This window comes from Camellia sinensis, chromosome 12 (assembly GCF_055761805.1).
Source record: "Camellia sinensis isolate YWXY chromosome 12, ASM5576180v1, whole genome shotgun sequence".
Taxonomy (NCBI): domain Eukaryota; kingdom Viridiplantae; phylum Streptophyta; class Magnoliopsida; order Ericales; family Theaceae; genus Camellia; species Camellia sinensis.
The window spans coordinates 57811599-57827648 of NC_138972.1; the positions used below are offsets into that span (position 1 = coordinate 57811599).

At 36.3% G+C, this 16050-nt stretch overlaps 2 protein-coding genes and 1 pseudogene across 3 annotated transcripts; 2 read left to right on the forward strand and 1 right to left on the reverse strand.

Annotated features, from left to right (window-relative positions):
* Positions 1–312: 312 nt before the first annotated feature.
* Positions 313–1670, forward strand: LOC114282118 (serine carboxypeptidase-like 45). Its single transcript, XM_082898684.1, has 2 exons — positions 313–665; positions 771–1670. The coding sequence occupies exons 1-2, from the start codon at positions 440–442 to the stop codon at positions 908–910; spliced, it is 366 nt and encodes a 121-aa protein (XP_082754810.1). The 5' UTR covers positions 313–439; the 3' UTR covers positions 911–1670.
* A 119-nt stretch (positions 1671–1789) lies between these two features.
* Positions 1790–3390, forward strand: LOC114302634 (serine carboxypeptidase-like 45; annotated as a pseudogene). Its single transcript, XR_014345536.1, has 4 exons — positions 1790–2095; positions 2220–2344; positions 2687–2779; positions 2874–3390. The product of XR_014345536.1 is annotated as a serine carboxypeptidase-like 45 (transcript).
* Positions 3391–5291: 1901 nt separating this feature from the next.
* PPD6 (thylakoid lumenal protein (Mog1/PsbP/DUF1795-like photosystem II reaction center PsbP family protein)) lies at positions 5292–10887 on the reverse strand. The gene is made up of 3 exons (XM_082898683.1): positions 10419–10887; positions 6899–7215; positions 5292–5575 (listed from the first exon to the last, which is right to left on the reverse strand). The coding sequence occupies exons 1-3, from the start codon at positions 10720–10722 to the stop codon at positions 5405–5407; spliced, it is 792 nt and encodes a 263-aa protein (XP_082754809.1). The 5' UTR covers positions 10723–10887; the 3' UTR covers positions 5292–5404.
* Between the last annotated feature and the right edge of the window lie 5163 nt (positions 10888–16050).

Consider the following 16050-nt stretch of genomic DNA (forward strand, 5'->3'; position numbering starts at 1 on the left):
AAGGTTGCCAAAAGGTAGCCAGAAAAGTCATAGGAGATGGTCGGCAGCGGCAAGTGATAGCTACTAGTGGTAGCGGTAGCGGTAGTGGTGGTGATATGGACATATAGATAGATTAGGTGAACAGATATGTGACACATAAACAAATATGAAATGTCATGTGGACAGATAGATGGACAGTGGACAAATAGACAGATATGTAGGGATAATATGATCTTCCAAATTATTATTGTCCTTTTGTCCTCAAAAGTTTTGAAATAAAACCTACGATTCGAATACCCTAAATTAAATGTTAGAATGCACATTATGATGGAATTATTATTCCAATCCAACTCATTCCAATAAACCAAGCATAAACTTTGATCATTTGTGCACATAGACATATCAAGTCCCATCTCTCCCTCTCTCTCTCTCTCTCGACCATGTCCATGTTTACTAAAGCATGGCTAATCATGGCAACAATTTATGTAATACAGATGTTTTAAGAGTAGAGTCACTCCCTGAAGCTGATAAAATCATGATTTTGCCAGGTCAGCCACAGGTCAGTTTCCAGCAATTTGGAGGGTACGTCACTGTTGATGAACAAGAAGACAGAGCTCTTTTCTACTACTTTGCTGAAGCAGAAACTGATCCATCTTCAAAGCCTCTTGTTCTTTGGTTAAATGAAGGTGTTTGTTAGACAATTCCTTTAATCATTCAAATCATAATACTCAAATAGCAAGAAGTAATAATTTCAGGTTCTGATTTTTTCATACTATTATTGATTTTTACAGGGCCTGGTTGTTCATCTATTGGGGTTGGAGATTTCTGTGAGCATGGACCTTTTAAACCAACTGAACATGTTTTGGTCAAAAATGATTATAGCTGGAATAAAGGCAACCTTCAAATTCTATCTCTCTCTCTCGATCTCTGAGTTGTGATTTCAACTGCCAATAAATAACTCAAAATTAATGTTTCTATAGAAGCAAACATACTATTAATCGGAGTCACCTGCAGGAGTTGGCTTCTCTTAGTCAGCTAATAAATCCTTCTATGCATCAGTAACTGACGACATGACAGGTTTTTCTTGAATGATTCATTTCATATGTTGAAAACCTTAATTAACAACCAAAGGATAATCTATCCTTCCAAGAATTCTGTATCTGATGAAGATAAAATCAGTCCACAAGTCATAACCTAAATCCAAAATTAGAGCAACTATTGGAATTTTATAATGTTGTCATTTATGTTAAGAACTTCATCTTTTTGATTGAACTAATTTGTGGGAATAGTTTTGAGACACTACTGCTAAACAATTCTTGGATATTTTATCTAAATTAACTTTGCATTTGCCTTTTCTTTAGCACAAGACAATCTTGTTTTCCTTGAGCATTGGTTTAACAAATTCCCGGAATACAAGAACAGAGACTTCTATATTACAGGGGTTATGCTGGTATGCATAATTTCAATAAGCATCACTAATGCTATGTTTGGCAGCACAGAATTCATGCTTTCGATTTGGAAAAAAGAGATTATCTCAGTTCAAATTTTGAACTAAGATGATTTTCATTTTCAAAATTCAAAGGCATGAAAGAGTTTACTAATCACTATCAATTTCAATACAACATGACAATTCTGTTTCTTGACAGGACACTACGGTCCACAACTGGCACAACTCATTATTCAATCCAAAATGAAGTTCAATCTCAAGGGAATAGCCTTGAGTTTAAAAATAGAAAGAAAATTACCCAAACCCACCTTTTTTTTTTTCTTCCTAATTTCTATTTGAATTAATTTCAACTCCAAATAAAATAATCCGATTTTGTGGTGCTTGCAGATAGGAAATCCACTTCTGGAATTCAACACTGATTTCAATTCAAGAGCTGAATACTTGTGGTCTCATGGGCTGATATCAGATGCTACCTATGAACTATTCACAAATGTCTGCAACTATTCCTAGATTAGAAGGCAGTCCCAAACTGACACTCTTACCCCTATTTGTTCTGGAGTAAACAATCAAGTTTCAAGAGAGATCAGTAAATTTATCGACAAATATGATGTCACTCTCGATGTCTGCTCATCATCCGTTGGTTCACAAGCACAGGTTCTTAATCAATTGGTAGGCCTAGATCTCCAGCTCTCCTATACTTGTTTGTTTCTTTATCTTTAGGAAACTCTTGTTTTCCTCTTCTTTTACTGTGTTAATCAGTTTTGGCTCCATCTATATCAATCTTCATTTACAGCAAGATACAAAGAACATAGATGTCTGTGTAGAAGATGAAACGGTTACTTACTTGAACCGGGAAGATGTACAGAAAGCTTTCCATGCGTGGCTTGTTGGAGTCACTGCATGGAGTGTTTACAGCATGTAATAATCCTCATCTTGTTGCAGAAAATGAAAAAAAGAAAGAAGAAAGAAAAAAATAATTTCAACACAATAATCATATTCGGAGTTCCCATCTTTATATAGAATCAACAAAAACATTTTGAATATATAACACGAATTGTGTAGCCTCCACAGCCTAGTTGAGAAATGGGTAGATTAGATTGAATGGGATCTGCCAAGGCTGTGTTTGAATCATGGATTTAGCTTATATTTCATTCACATTTCTCTTTCCCTATTCAAATCCATGATCCAAACACAGTATAAGTGAAATATTTAAAACCTTTGTGTTTTCATAATCTGTGTGTTTTACTCTATTGCCAACAGTGTTCTCCATTATGAGAAGAAAAACCTAGAGATACCAACAATTCATGTACTGGGTTCACTTGTCAAGTCTGGTATTCGGGTCTTGGTTTTCAGGTGAGTTCCTTCATAATGTATGCACAAACTTAAAAATCATTTAAGATCTCATTCATAGAATTACTTACGAAAATTACATAAAAAATTCTTACAGTGGAGATGAAGATTCAGTTATCCCATTACTCGGAACGTGTACACTGGTGAATGAATTGGCAAAGGAGTTGGAATTGAAAACCACTGTTCCATACAGAGTTTGGTTTGAAGGGAGACAAGTCACTGGATGGACACAAGTATATGGTGATATACTATCTTTTGCCACCATTAGAGGAGCTGCGCATGAAGCTCCATTTTCACAACCAGAGAGATTGCTTGTTCTTTTTAATTCATTTTTGGGTGGAAATCCACCACCAGAGGCAGTACTGTCTGCTGAGAGCATATAAAATTAAGCAATTCAGTCATGTTCTGTGATTGTATTGAGTAAGAAGATGATATCTGTTCTTGCCAATGAAAAACCGAAAAAGGAGGTACAATTGTATTTTTGTAATAATGCATCAACCTCTCACAGTCCAAGGAGATCAGTGATTAGACAAAAAGCATTGTGAATGATTCACTGCAGTGTAAACAGCTAGGCTCATACCCTATACAATGCAAATTTCTTTCAATATTGTAAATAATTGCCTTTTATGATTCTACTAGTAAAGTCAATCCAAGAAAATGCGAAGTAAACGTAACATCACAAGCAATCAAGCTATTCACAATGTAAAGTAATATATCATTTTTTAGTAAAATAAATATCTTGACATTTTGAAGTGCCGAACTTTTCAATAAACATATAAATTTATCAGGTTGACTTTCGTTGGACATGATAATCAGAGGGAGATGCTCTAAATTTCATAAAAGAGAAGTGAACCAGAAGCACAAAACATTACCCACGAAACTCAAATAGAAAAGCCTTGGGTTCTAAATTTTGGTTTATTGTTTCTCCAACAATACAAAACCACATTGTTCCAACATATAATTCAGAGCTCAGTTCTGAACTGTCCAACACGGATATGTTACATTCTTAGAAGTGTTAATGCTTTTTAGCCAACCACTTCTTCTCAAATATGAAAGGGGGTAGGACCTCATTTAAAAGGATAACTGTCCAAAGTCACAAGACAATGATCCGTGCAACTGTAGGAATCACCTCCTACCTACGTTTGGAAACCTATCATCCCGCTGTAACATTTTGAAACCTATTATACCAGTCCACAGAAAAGAAAAGGCTATCCAACATATTACAAACCAAATTAACCATATTAGCCTGAAGATTTGTCCAAGTGAAATGAGCATTGATCAATCAAATAACAATCTCTAATGAATGTATCGAAATTCCTCACACAAAATGTAACCCTAATCCTATTAAATTTTTCCGAAACCGATCTAATAGCATGAAAGTCACTCCTAACACGCCAACTAGGAGAATATAAGCCATAAACGCAAGTTAACTCAGACCACAAAGAGTCTCTCAAGCTAGGGTTATTAGGACCATAAACTCCTGTCAAACCCTTCCTTGTTATCAATATTCCTAACCTGATAGATATTGAGTTCCCCTAAATACTGCCCACATACTCTCAACCAATTTTCTATCAAAAATTTCAATTTTTGTTTGTTGCAAAATAACAATGTCAAGGCAATGTCTAGTCAATACTTAATTATTGATTAGAGTTCAAACCTTTTCTCTTGGACCTCAGTCTTCTCACATTCCAACTCATTATTTTCATTTAGAATTCTCTCTACCTTTCACTTCCCTAGAACAACTATCACAATGAACCTCACAAACCAAATTTATCAGTTCCCTAAAAGCCCCTTTCTTCTACCCTCACTTTCCCTTTCCCTCCAAAACTGACCCTCCCATCTTTTCTCACCCTTCTCACTATTAAAACATACAAAAGACAAGCCAATCTTATCTACAAAATAACACAACTAGACCACCCTTTCGTCGTTAAGGGAAACGATAAATCACACCTAAATTCTTTAGGCCATCCTCGTTTGACCTAACATCCCTACACTCCCCACCTTGATACCAAAGTTCCCCATTTTGGAAGGCAGGAGCTTCATGGCCCACTAAATTAACAATGATAATACAGTTATCCTTTGGAATGATATTCGCCACAGGAATAATGGGAAACCTGATCCCATTTGGTGCATTTCCTTGAACATGATCAAGTGGACGAGGTACAGAAACAATAGCATCCTTGAATCAAAAAATTTAAGCGCCTGGCACGTCATTAAGTTTTACGCGCAATACTAAGGGTGTGTTTGATAACCTAATTCAGCACTTACAGATGAGTTTATTATGTGAAAATAAATTAAGTCCTTTTGATAATTATAACTCATACCACTTACAAAGTTAAGTATCTCTTAAGGATACTTCTTACTTAATGCTTAATGTTGAATGCTAAATGTTCAACTGCTTATGCTTATGCTATCATTAGGATGTACTGCCACCATCATGAGCATACCACCACCATTGTCAATTGCCACCACTACTGCCACCACCCTCCACCTCCACCACTACCACCACCACAAATTATTAATATTTCAAAGTGGATACAAAATTTATGAAAAGTACATCCAGTTTAATACCCCATTGGATGGGGGTCTGAAAGGGGTAGACTACAACCAAAAATAAATAAATAAAATTTACACTTGGAATGAATCAAGTATAGCTTTTAGTGTTTTCTGGGATGATTGCCACTGTTTATCATTTGCACTAGCCACAAATAAGACGACAGTGTTCCCTTTTGCTGTTGCCTTTGCAAGATTGTGCGATCCCGTCATAGCATATGGAGTCTCAAGAGCATATTTGTAATACTGCACACATCACAATGAGAAAATTTACAATCATACCATTTAAGTGAATAGGTTTTACTTCAGTTTCTTCAAGTGTGTATTAAAGCACAAATTTTATAATGGACCTTAAAACTAACAGCAAAACAAACTAACAAAACCAAGCTAACACACAGGAGGTTCAATACATTATCATTATCTTCCAAACCACCTGAATTTAGCAAACAAAGCCAATAGACATCAACAAGAAGGAAATCAATCTCTTAACTGTTAGCACATTAAAAAATAAAAATATAAAAAAAAAAAGCCGTCAAGAGGTGATAAGCTAAACTTCCTCTCCCTAGATTTGCAGAAAAATAGCCATTCTTTTCATTATAGATGATTAAAACAACTTGACCTTCTGAAAAACTTCAAAATTCAATCCTATATTCCTATTGGATATGGTCACGTCTCATAGTGCCTTCTTATGAAGCATCGACACTTCAAAACAAGTGCCGTACCCGTGTTGGACACACGGACAGTTCGGGGCACACAGTCACCTCGGGGACACGCATGTGCCGTGTCCCATTATTTAATTAATTTATTTTTAGGAGACACGCTAGGGACACTTTGGGGATACACTACGGACATGTCAACTTGTCTTTTCCCCCATTTCCTTTAGCGCTTTTGATGAATATTGAATGTTTGTTATTTTTTTCTTAGATTTAAATACTTAATAGATCATCCATAAAAAAGATATAAATGGTAAGTGTTGATTTATTTAACTTTTTTAAAAAAATAAAAGATAAAAAATATAATTAGAGTTAGTTTTGTTAATATTTGATTGTTTGCAGATGTAATATTAATCTAGATAGTAAATAAAAATATATGAAAACATATGTTATTGTCGTTTTCCCGCCGTGTCTATGCCCCCATTTTTTTGAAATCACCGTGCTCCGTGTCCATCTCCGTGTCCGTGTCCGTGTCTGTGCCTGTGTTTAATGTCCATATCCGTGTCTGTGCTTATTATGTGCCTTCTCATGGCCTTTTGGGTTGCCAAGCTGTAATTGGTCTTATGCATAACTTAAGCAAACTAGTGTTTCATTCTTTTAAAACCTATGTTCAGCGTTACATAGCCATGACAATTTTTCTCCTATCATATTACACTGAAAAATAAATTGAAGTTGGATCAAGATGCCTCATATCCGAACATCTCTACAACTGGTGACTACCAAATATATATTCTCTGTTTTTGTGCCATGTGGCCAAAAAAGATGGTAGGTAAAATGAGAAGAATAAACTGACCCAAAAAAATTTAAATAAAACAATGAAAACATGAGATAAACTTCAAGGATTGAAAATATATACCGTTTGATCACCTTGCTTCTCAACTGAAATTTCAAGCAGTTCGTCTGAGTCATATGAGTTGCCAGTGACAAAAGGGCCAAGGGAAGCAATGACCTTCTCAGGGCTTCCAATATCTTCAATTGTTGCATTGGGTTTGTTAGTTAGTCGTATCAAAGGAGAAGCCACTACCTGAACTTTTCCCTGATTTTCGTCTTCGAACTTCACTTCCACCCAAGGCTCTGCACACTTGGGTTGACAGTAATTGCCAGAAAGTATGTTAGCTACACGTGCTTGTTTCCAAGTAGGAGGAAGGATGAACTGATACGGCTGCACATTTCCTGCAAGCAACTAGATTGGAGGTTTCCTTAACATATAGAGAAGGAACTAAAGTACAGAAACCTGAAAAAAAATAAAATAAAATAAAAAATAAAAAAGAAAGGCAAGAGAGATGGGCTGAGTGGTTGCAGTAGAAAAGGGTTAGTGGCAGATTGTTTTTTCCTAAAATGAAGTTTCTCTTGGTTAATGGAAGCTCCCTAAATAAATTATCATAGGATAAAAGCTTAACCTGAATGGAAGAAAAAATACAGTGTGTAAGAACACAGTTGAATTTACAGTGTAAGGAAAAGACAAGAATAAAGGGAGAGAGAGACACAGTAATTGGCTAACAAGACAGACCAAAAATAGTGCTCTCTCATAGACACATGTATGTCTATTAATATGATTCAAAGTACATAAATAATTCTAAGGCTACTAAACAACTAAAACAAAATATAAAACACATAACACATCATCACAAACATCAATATAATCAAATATTGTAGACTGTGAAAGCACAGCAACAATGAGTAGAGATCAAGAAAGGCTTTAAATAGTGCCCTTTATGTAACCTTGCTGGTTGTGATTAGGATTTAGGAAGCAGTAAGACACTTTAGTTCTTATATAATTCAACCTAACATGCTATATAACTAGAAGTATACATAAAAGATGAAGTGACAATGAACTAAATTTTTTCTCTTTTTTTTTCTTTTTCCTTTTCTTTTTCTTAAGACTTGTCTATTAAATTCTCCGCCCCCTTTCAAGGCCTAACAACAATCATGTCAAACCAAGTTGTGCAAAAGGCATATACTAGATCAACTTTAAGAAATTCAACTACAACCAAGGCTACAACTGGTGCTTTCAGAGTTGAACAATAGAAACTTTGTCCTCAGATCATTTCTAACTCAATAGCCCTTGTAAAAATGGTGAAGTTGTTTCTCCCATCATTCTAGATTATTTGAAGATATACAAATAGAAAGCATAGAATTTTAATAACAAAATAAAAAGATTATTGATCTTTAGGCTAAGAAGCACAGGCAGTTGTTGGACACTCCTCAACATGTTTCGAACACTTTGGGAACATATAGTTTATCATTAAGACACACATGAAATGCGTTGTAAGTAAGATGAAAATAACTTAGATTTCAACAATAAAATAAAAACAATGTGGGTATCTATTATTTCCTCATCTTTTAGACTTTTTAATTTTAGGAATTCTAAAGTCCCAAACTTTCAATTTGCTAGTATAAATAAAGCTTTGTAAAATAGTTTAGAGGAACACTCTGACCTAGAGCATATTGTAGTTGGACTCCTATAATACAAAATCAAAGACAACACATCAATTGCCAATTAACGACATGCTTAGCCAAACAACTGCGGCAAACCCATTCCATTGAAAAAAAAAAAAAAAACCAAGGCAAACCCATCAATGTCCATTAGGACAAAATAACATCGAGGTCATGTTTTCATATATAAATCATCACCACCACAATGAAAAGAGCTGAGTGCCTTTACATCATTCTCAGCAGAAAATCATGTGCCTAGTTTTACTATCTTGCATTTGCAGGAACCGCAAATGTGCAAAAAAGTTGTAGGAGCATTGCGAGCTGATATATCTCAAACCATAGATCTCTACAAGAATAAGTCTCCTTAGCTTAGCTAATCTTTGTCCCAACTATCTGAGGCTAACTACATGAATAGGTGTGACAATTCTAAAATTGTGATTCTTCTAAGAAAGTGGCCTTGAACCCTTTCCCACACAAACACGTGACATGATAGGAATATGACATAGATATGCTGCCACGACAATAGGACATGACAAGTGGAAAACAACCACGAAATGAATAATTGCATATATTCATTATATGTCATATATATGAATATATCATTCACAGATAATAATAAATAAATGCAACATAATTAATACCAATTCCAATAAATTTACATTGTTTTTCTTTTGTCATTAGGTCACAAGTTATTTTGTTCAAACTTATAATTAGTTTCATGGATGTCTAAATGATGAACATTTGTGTCCTCAAAGTGTCTAGGTCTAAATTTCTTTTGTTGGACACAAGTTGGGAAGTGTCCAACAAGCATTGGTGCCCGACATGGACACATCACCATCTTAGAAGTGTCCGTACTTCTTAGATTGTCAAGTACCATAAAAACAATTTGTATCTCTATCTATCTATCTATCTATCTATCTATCTATATATTATTGTTGACAAACTGAGAAATAATTCCTGAGAAAGAGTAGCAATAATAGAAATTATTCTACAAGATAAACACGGTATTATTTATGTTTAGCACAAGCACTACCAAATCAAGCACATGGACATAGCCTAGTTCAAGCTAGGTAGATGAACAATGCAACCTCAATTATCATTGTCAACCACCCTATCTTGTCAAGGACAAAGTCCTTACTGATATTGTTGCCAAGACATTGAATATGAATTCCATTGGTACCACATGTTAACAAGAGACTACCACATCAAATGAATGAATTTAAAAAAGCAGAGTTAAACAAGAGCAATTCAAACATTAAGTCCTCTTGATTCCATCCTCTTGAAGATCAGTCCAACTCATCAATTACATCTCACACCTAACAATTAGCAACCTTCATTCTGTTAGAATACACTGATCTTGGAGTTAGATATAGTTAGTTATGGTTGATTATTATAGATTCAGTTAGAATAGTTGTTATAGATTTTGTTAGAGAAGTTATTATTCTCATGACAGCTGGAATGTTGTAATTCTTCTTCTTCTCCCTGTGTGTGCGTGTGTGTGTGTTGATCACTTCATTACATTCTACCCTATAACACTAGTAAATCTCCAAAAACATAGCAAGTAGAAACTTATGCATATATTTTTTTTCTTCGGGGTTTTTTGGTTAATAGGGTATTCAGCCTCTTAAAGAACCTGACTAGTTCACAGTACATGTAGTCTCTATCAAAAGAGGCAATTACACATAAATTCTTGGAATTGGCCCCAAATTAGATGACTTGAGCTCAAGACATTTGCTTCTTGACACAGATTCCTGGCCATTTCATGTACCCTTTTATTGAGGTTGAATTTTGTGCAAACAACCAAGTACAGTAATTAATCTCCCCCTCATAATCATTACAAACAAATTACAAAATTCAACATTCCCAAATTAGTATACATTACATTGATTAAAAGAATGTTTACAAAACAATTTATGAAGCAATTGAATTATAAACATTACCTGCTCGAAGAGCTGGAGTGTCTTTGGGAGAGGCCTTGAAGAGGACAAAGGAAGGGTCGGAAGGCGATTGGGGGAGGAACGAACCCACCTCGATCTCGCGAGCGAGGGCGTGTTCTTGCAATACAAAGAGTGGTATCACAGCCATTCCTTTGAGGAATTCTCTTCTAATTGTGGAATTGGGTTGCTTGAAATTTTGGTAGGTTTTGAAGGAGATGGAAGATGGATGAGATGATGGAGGTTTTGGAGTTGAAGAGGGTGTTGAGAAAGTGGAAGACAGGGGTGTCACAGAGGCAGTTGTTGCCATTGTAGAGAGAGAGAGAGAGAGAGAGAGAGAGAAATTTGGAGGTGGATAGTGCGGTTAGGGTCTCCCGCCTTTATCCGTTAAAGGATGAGAATGGATGTCTTCTCTGTAGTTGCTCCAAATGACGAATGAAAAACTGCCATATCATCGCAACCGCCTCAACTGGTCAAGCCGGTTTCACAATTGGTAATGCATATCTCATATCTCATGAATTATACGTAAAGATCAACTCAATGTGATAGGGATTTATTCTGTTTATCTTCCTACTCATACATTAATATGCTTGCAAGATATTTAATACAGAACTTGCATATCAATGAGTTGATATGTGTCATGCTATCATCACCAATCCCTTGAGCCTCATCAGGAGGACATCTTGCCTGTCTTACGTTTGACCGTTTCTTTATTCATGAGAAACTCGTTCCGCACAAATACTATCCTTGTTGCGGACCTGACAAAGAAGGTGTTTGGTGTAAGTCTCACACATCTTTTCCATCACAGTGCTTCTAGATTGGCTCTGATACCGCTTGTTACGGATTGGGCATTTGTCATCCTCTCGAGAAGCTAGCTCCATGAGTGGTACTGCGTACTCCGTGTGGGTTACTTGTGTATCTACTTAATTTACTACCTACATAAACTATATCAAGTCTTGTATAGTTCATTAGATACATCAAACTTCCAATTTGTTTAAGCATATCTTAATTGTGAAATCCCCTCTCCTTTATTCTTTGATAAATGTAGATTTCAGTCTACAGGCGTTCTAATAATATGATCATCATCTTTGCCATATTTATCAAGAATTTCATAATGTAGTGAGATTACATTTGTCACAACCCCAAACCGCCCCTAGTAGTTTGGTGCCGTGATGGCCAGTAATCCGTGATTACCGAAGGCCAACTTCCAAAATTCACACACAATCAGAGTATAGATATAGAGGGCTCACAAGTGCGGAAGCAATAATCTAAAATACAAGTGGTCCATAAGAGCAGTGCATAAGTCAAATGAAATGGCATACATCCTTACATAGCTTTACAACTTGAATACAAATAGAAATGAAGTACAAAAATATATATTACATCTTGGAAAAAGGCTTCTCGAGCCGACATGTTCAAAATACATAAGCTTCAAAAATTACCGACATGAACAAAAACACTTGAGCCACAAATCATGAAACATAATCTTCTAGTTTGCTGACATCCTCACTGCCGGCATAACTTGCATACAAAACACACATCTCAGCGTAGCCGACTTCTTACTTTTTACTTTTATACATACATAGGGAGGGTGAGCTTGGATACTCAATGAATGGTACAAGTAATAAAGGGGTTAAATGAATGATACCCGAGATCTTTTCAAAACAATACATAATATATCCTTGTCAAAATCATACACAACATAGCTTAGCTGGCTTGAAATGAAACATCATTCGAATCTTGGTCTTTCAAAACTTGCTTACTTACTTAACATGCGTCAAATCTTAAAACAAGGGGTGATGACATTCCGAGCAAACCAAAAGCATAACCTTGGCATCGAGCGCACCCGTTCATAGTACGTTGGCGGTTGATATCTTAACAAGGGTGCTACTTAGGCTTAACGTCCCCTAGCACGAAAGGACGGTGCTACCTAGGCTTAAAGTCCCCTAGCACGGAAGGACTATGTTACATAGGCTTAACGTCCCCTAACACGGAAGGACGGCGTTACTTAGGCTTAACGTCCCCTAACACGAAAGGACGGTTCCAAGAATGTCATCCAAAACAAAGCTTATACTTGATACATAAAATAGGGATATCATTCATGCTTAACAAATATTTTTATCAAAACAAGGCAAAACTTTATCAAAACCTTAAGAACATAACTTTATTAAAAATACCACTCACATAGCTCTTGGGACGTCGGGGTCAAGGCAAAGGTCCAAGTCCTACAAACACATGGCAAAGCATACTGAATGCACTTCTCAAACTAGTCTCACATGCATGCAAATAATCTCGGGAAAATATGCTGGAAGTCAAAACACTGTTTTACATGTCAGGAAGACATGCTGGGTACCAACCAAGTATTTGCTGAGGTCCCACACCTCCTGGCCAAGGTGTGGCTACCTAGGCTTCGGCATGCGGCTGCATGCCGAGGTGCGCACAAGACAACTAAAGGTATAAGTGATCATGCAAGGTAGGCCAAGGTGAGATACAATGCTTGGCCTAAGTGTGAGGTCTAGGTGAGAGTGATCTCGACGACTACACCTCGGGAAGTGAAGTCTGGGGATCTGGGTTTCCACCCGTGAAGAACATGAACATGAAGATCATGAAGAACATGGATGCTAAAATCATAACTTCTTTATAACAAAAATCTAGGATTTCATGCTATGAGTTCGAAAACATGGACCTGGGTACCCATACTTGAAAATCATGCGAAAACAAACACAAAAACGTGGATCTAGGCATGGGCCTTCGGATCAAAACATGACTTTTCTTGAAGAACACATGAATGCCATTTTCTCTTTCTAAAACCGAACTTCAAAGCAATGCATGGCTTACAAATCATATTCAATCATGCAATGCAATAACATGAACATAAAGAACAACAAGAGTGGATCAAGAATCTAACCTTAGAACACGGATCTAACGGTTCGATCTCTAGGAATCAAGCTTAGAAATCCACTCTCTCTCAAGAACTCTTCTTCCTCTCCTAGAGTTTCTCTCTCCTCTTCAAAACAAGTATACAACAAAATGATGGGTTCTCTCTCTCTATCGGCTGACTTAACTCTCAGCTCGGACACGTGGCAACGGCTAGTTGGCTCTCCTCAAAAAGGTGATAGATTGAGAAGACAAGACTATGACAAAGTGTATCCAACAAGCTACTCGGTATGGCACTCCAGCAAGTGGTGACATCGGCTAAGGACAAGGCATCGGCAACTAATGTGACAATGACCTCAGCCAGGGAGGACGACACTTGACTAAGCTGTGCCACACCTTGGCCTAGATATGCCATACCTCAGTCTAGGTCATACCACTCCAGGACAAGATCGCTCAGGTGCAAAGGTAACATCTCGGCCTAGATGATACACATCTCGGCCTTGGCGACTCACACCTCGGCCTAGATAATGCCATCTCGGTCAATATATCAGGGCGAAGGTAGAGGTCAAACGAAGGGGTTCCAAGATACTTTTAGACTGAAGATGACCTTGGCTTGGAATGATCTAGGCTTAACATAACCTAGGCTTGGCACGACTTCGGCTAAACATAACTTAGGCTCAAGGTACCAAGGAAGGAACAAAGCAAGCACACAACACTTAGACAAATCACATAGACATCAAAACAAGGCATGGATCTTACTTAGGCAAAACAAGTCATAATTATGCAAATGCAAGCTTAACGGGTCATAATCATACCAATGTTCACGAACATGACTACGACATAAGTGTGGGTTATTACAACATTATAGCATAGCCATCAAATGTTTTAGAAATTTCCATTCCTGGTATAACATCTACCAAGCCTATATCTTTTATGTTAAATCTTTAGCTCACTTTGATTATAAAGAAGTTTTACTCTCTCATGTTCATTCTTGTGATGAAGAAAGTGTACTCATTCTCATTGTTGGTATGCTCACTTGATCATGATGTGTTCTGCTCTCTTATGTTCATTCTTATGATGAAGAAAGTAGACCTGTCTCGTGTTGCTTCCATTTTCATTTGACGATAAGGAGTTTATGATTCTCATGTGTATTTTCCATGATAGAGAAGATAAACTCACCCCACTTGAATGGAAGAATCTATTCTCTCGTGTTAACCTCTATTATGAAGAGAGTAGATTCATTCTATTTTTCTTTGCTTTGTAGTTTCTATTTGTTTTATATGTAGTTACTTTGAATTGGTAGATGTAGCTTGTTTTAACTCTCTCATTTTTTTTCTTTGTTTACCTTACTAGTTAGCTTCTTCTTTTGCATAGCTTCTATTTGATTTGTTTATCTCTCTCGCTCTCGCTCTCGCTCTCTCGCTCTGTCTTTTATTTATTTATGCTTTCCATATGATTTCTTTCATCATATTTTCTTTATCATCTTTTTATTCATGATTTTCATCCATGTTCATGCATTTTGAGCCTGACTCATTGCATCCATGTTCATGCATTTGGAGCCTGACGCATTGCATTTCGTATATACTCTTACACTTAAGATGCTTCATATTACATTATAGTAGCATCCGGGCTCATAGGATTCATCTCATAAGTGTTATTGCATTTAATTTTTCACATCTAGGATCACGCATGTTTTCTAAGCATTTGTGTTTGGCTTAGTGTTGAGGAAAATTAGGTGAGCTTCTTTTATCTTTACATCTCGCTTATGCTTCCTTTATTATGTTTAGCATCCTAGCATAAGGTTATGTGCTTACTTGAGATATAAATCTCTATGTTTTCTCGTTAAATAGAGGTTGTTTTGCCTTAGTTGGAATTGTTTCGATCTCTTTGCACGTGTGTTTCTTTTGAGATACTCATTGTCAAAACCTTTCAAAATGCAAGAGATCAAAATGTTCCAAAAAGGTGATTCAATCTATATTTGTTTGTTCCACATAGTAAAGCTAGCATTAATAATTGGGATATGGATATATTTTAGCAATGAATCTCATATCAATGATTAGTAGAGATTGATCTTTAATCGGGTGAGTATGGGTGCTCAATTCATGATTTTACTCTCCCATACCTAAACTCCTAGACCGAGTTTTTTGGTTGTGGCGAGTAGTGGCCTACATTGGCACAAGTCATGATTTCCTAATTTTCTCAAAAGATTATGTGGCGATTTCGAATTTGGTGATGTGGTCTTTATTTGTCATTTCTTGTGATTAGTGGATTTTTCCATGAATTTGCTAGATTTGGACCCTCACTTACTTCACACTGCACATATTTGGCATGTTTGATTGGGTGGATTAGAGCATGGGATTGGGATTATTAATCCGTGGGCCCAATTATCCTATGTTTGTTTTAATATTTTGGTTTAGGATTATTAATCCAATGGATAATTAATCCAACAAATTTGTAGGATTATTAGTAATGGGGTAGGGGTGGGATTATTTATCCAATGGATATTAATCCAATTGGATAATGAATACCACACTAATTTAATAGGATTATTAATACTTCACTATTAGTCTTGTGAATCAAACATGACCATTGAGAACGAGACATGAAAAGCGAATGATTGGGCCCACCGAATACCCTTTGAGAGATCCCATAACCTATTTACTATGTCTTATGTTAAAAGGATGAAAAAAATGATTTGACTTACCAATGAATGAAGTAGAGGCCATGCATATATAATAGATTCATGATACAATTTAGGAAA

Excerpts from the sequence above, each read along its gene's own strand:
- LOC114282118 (XM_082898684.1), top strand. The coding sequence starts at position 440 with ATGGCTAATCATGGCAACAATTTATGTAATACAGATGTTTTAAGAGTA. Across the intron at positions 666-770 it reads TGTTCTTTGGTTAAATGAAG|GGCCTGGTTGTTCATCTATT; the intron begins GTGTTTGTTAGA and ends TGATTTTTACAG.
- PPD6 (XM_082898683.1), bottom strand. The coding sequence starts at position 10,722 with ATGGCAACAACTGCCTCTGTGACACCCCTGTCTTCCACTTTCTCAACA. Across the intron at positions 7,216-10,418 it reads CACTCCAGCTCTTCGAGCAG|GAAATGTGCAGCCGTATCAG; the intron begins GTAATGTTTATA and ends AGTTGCTTGCAG. Across the intron at positions 5,576-6,898 it reads AGAAGCAAGGTGATCAAACG|TATTACAAATATGCTCTTGA; the intron begins GTATATATTTTC and ends TGATGTGTGCAG.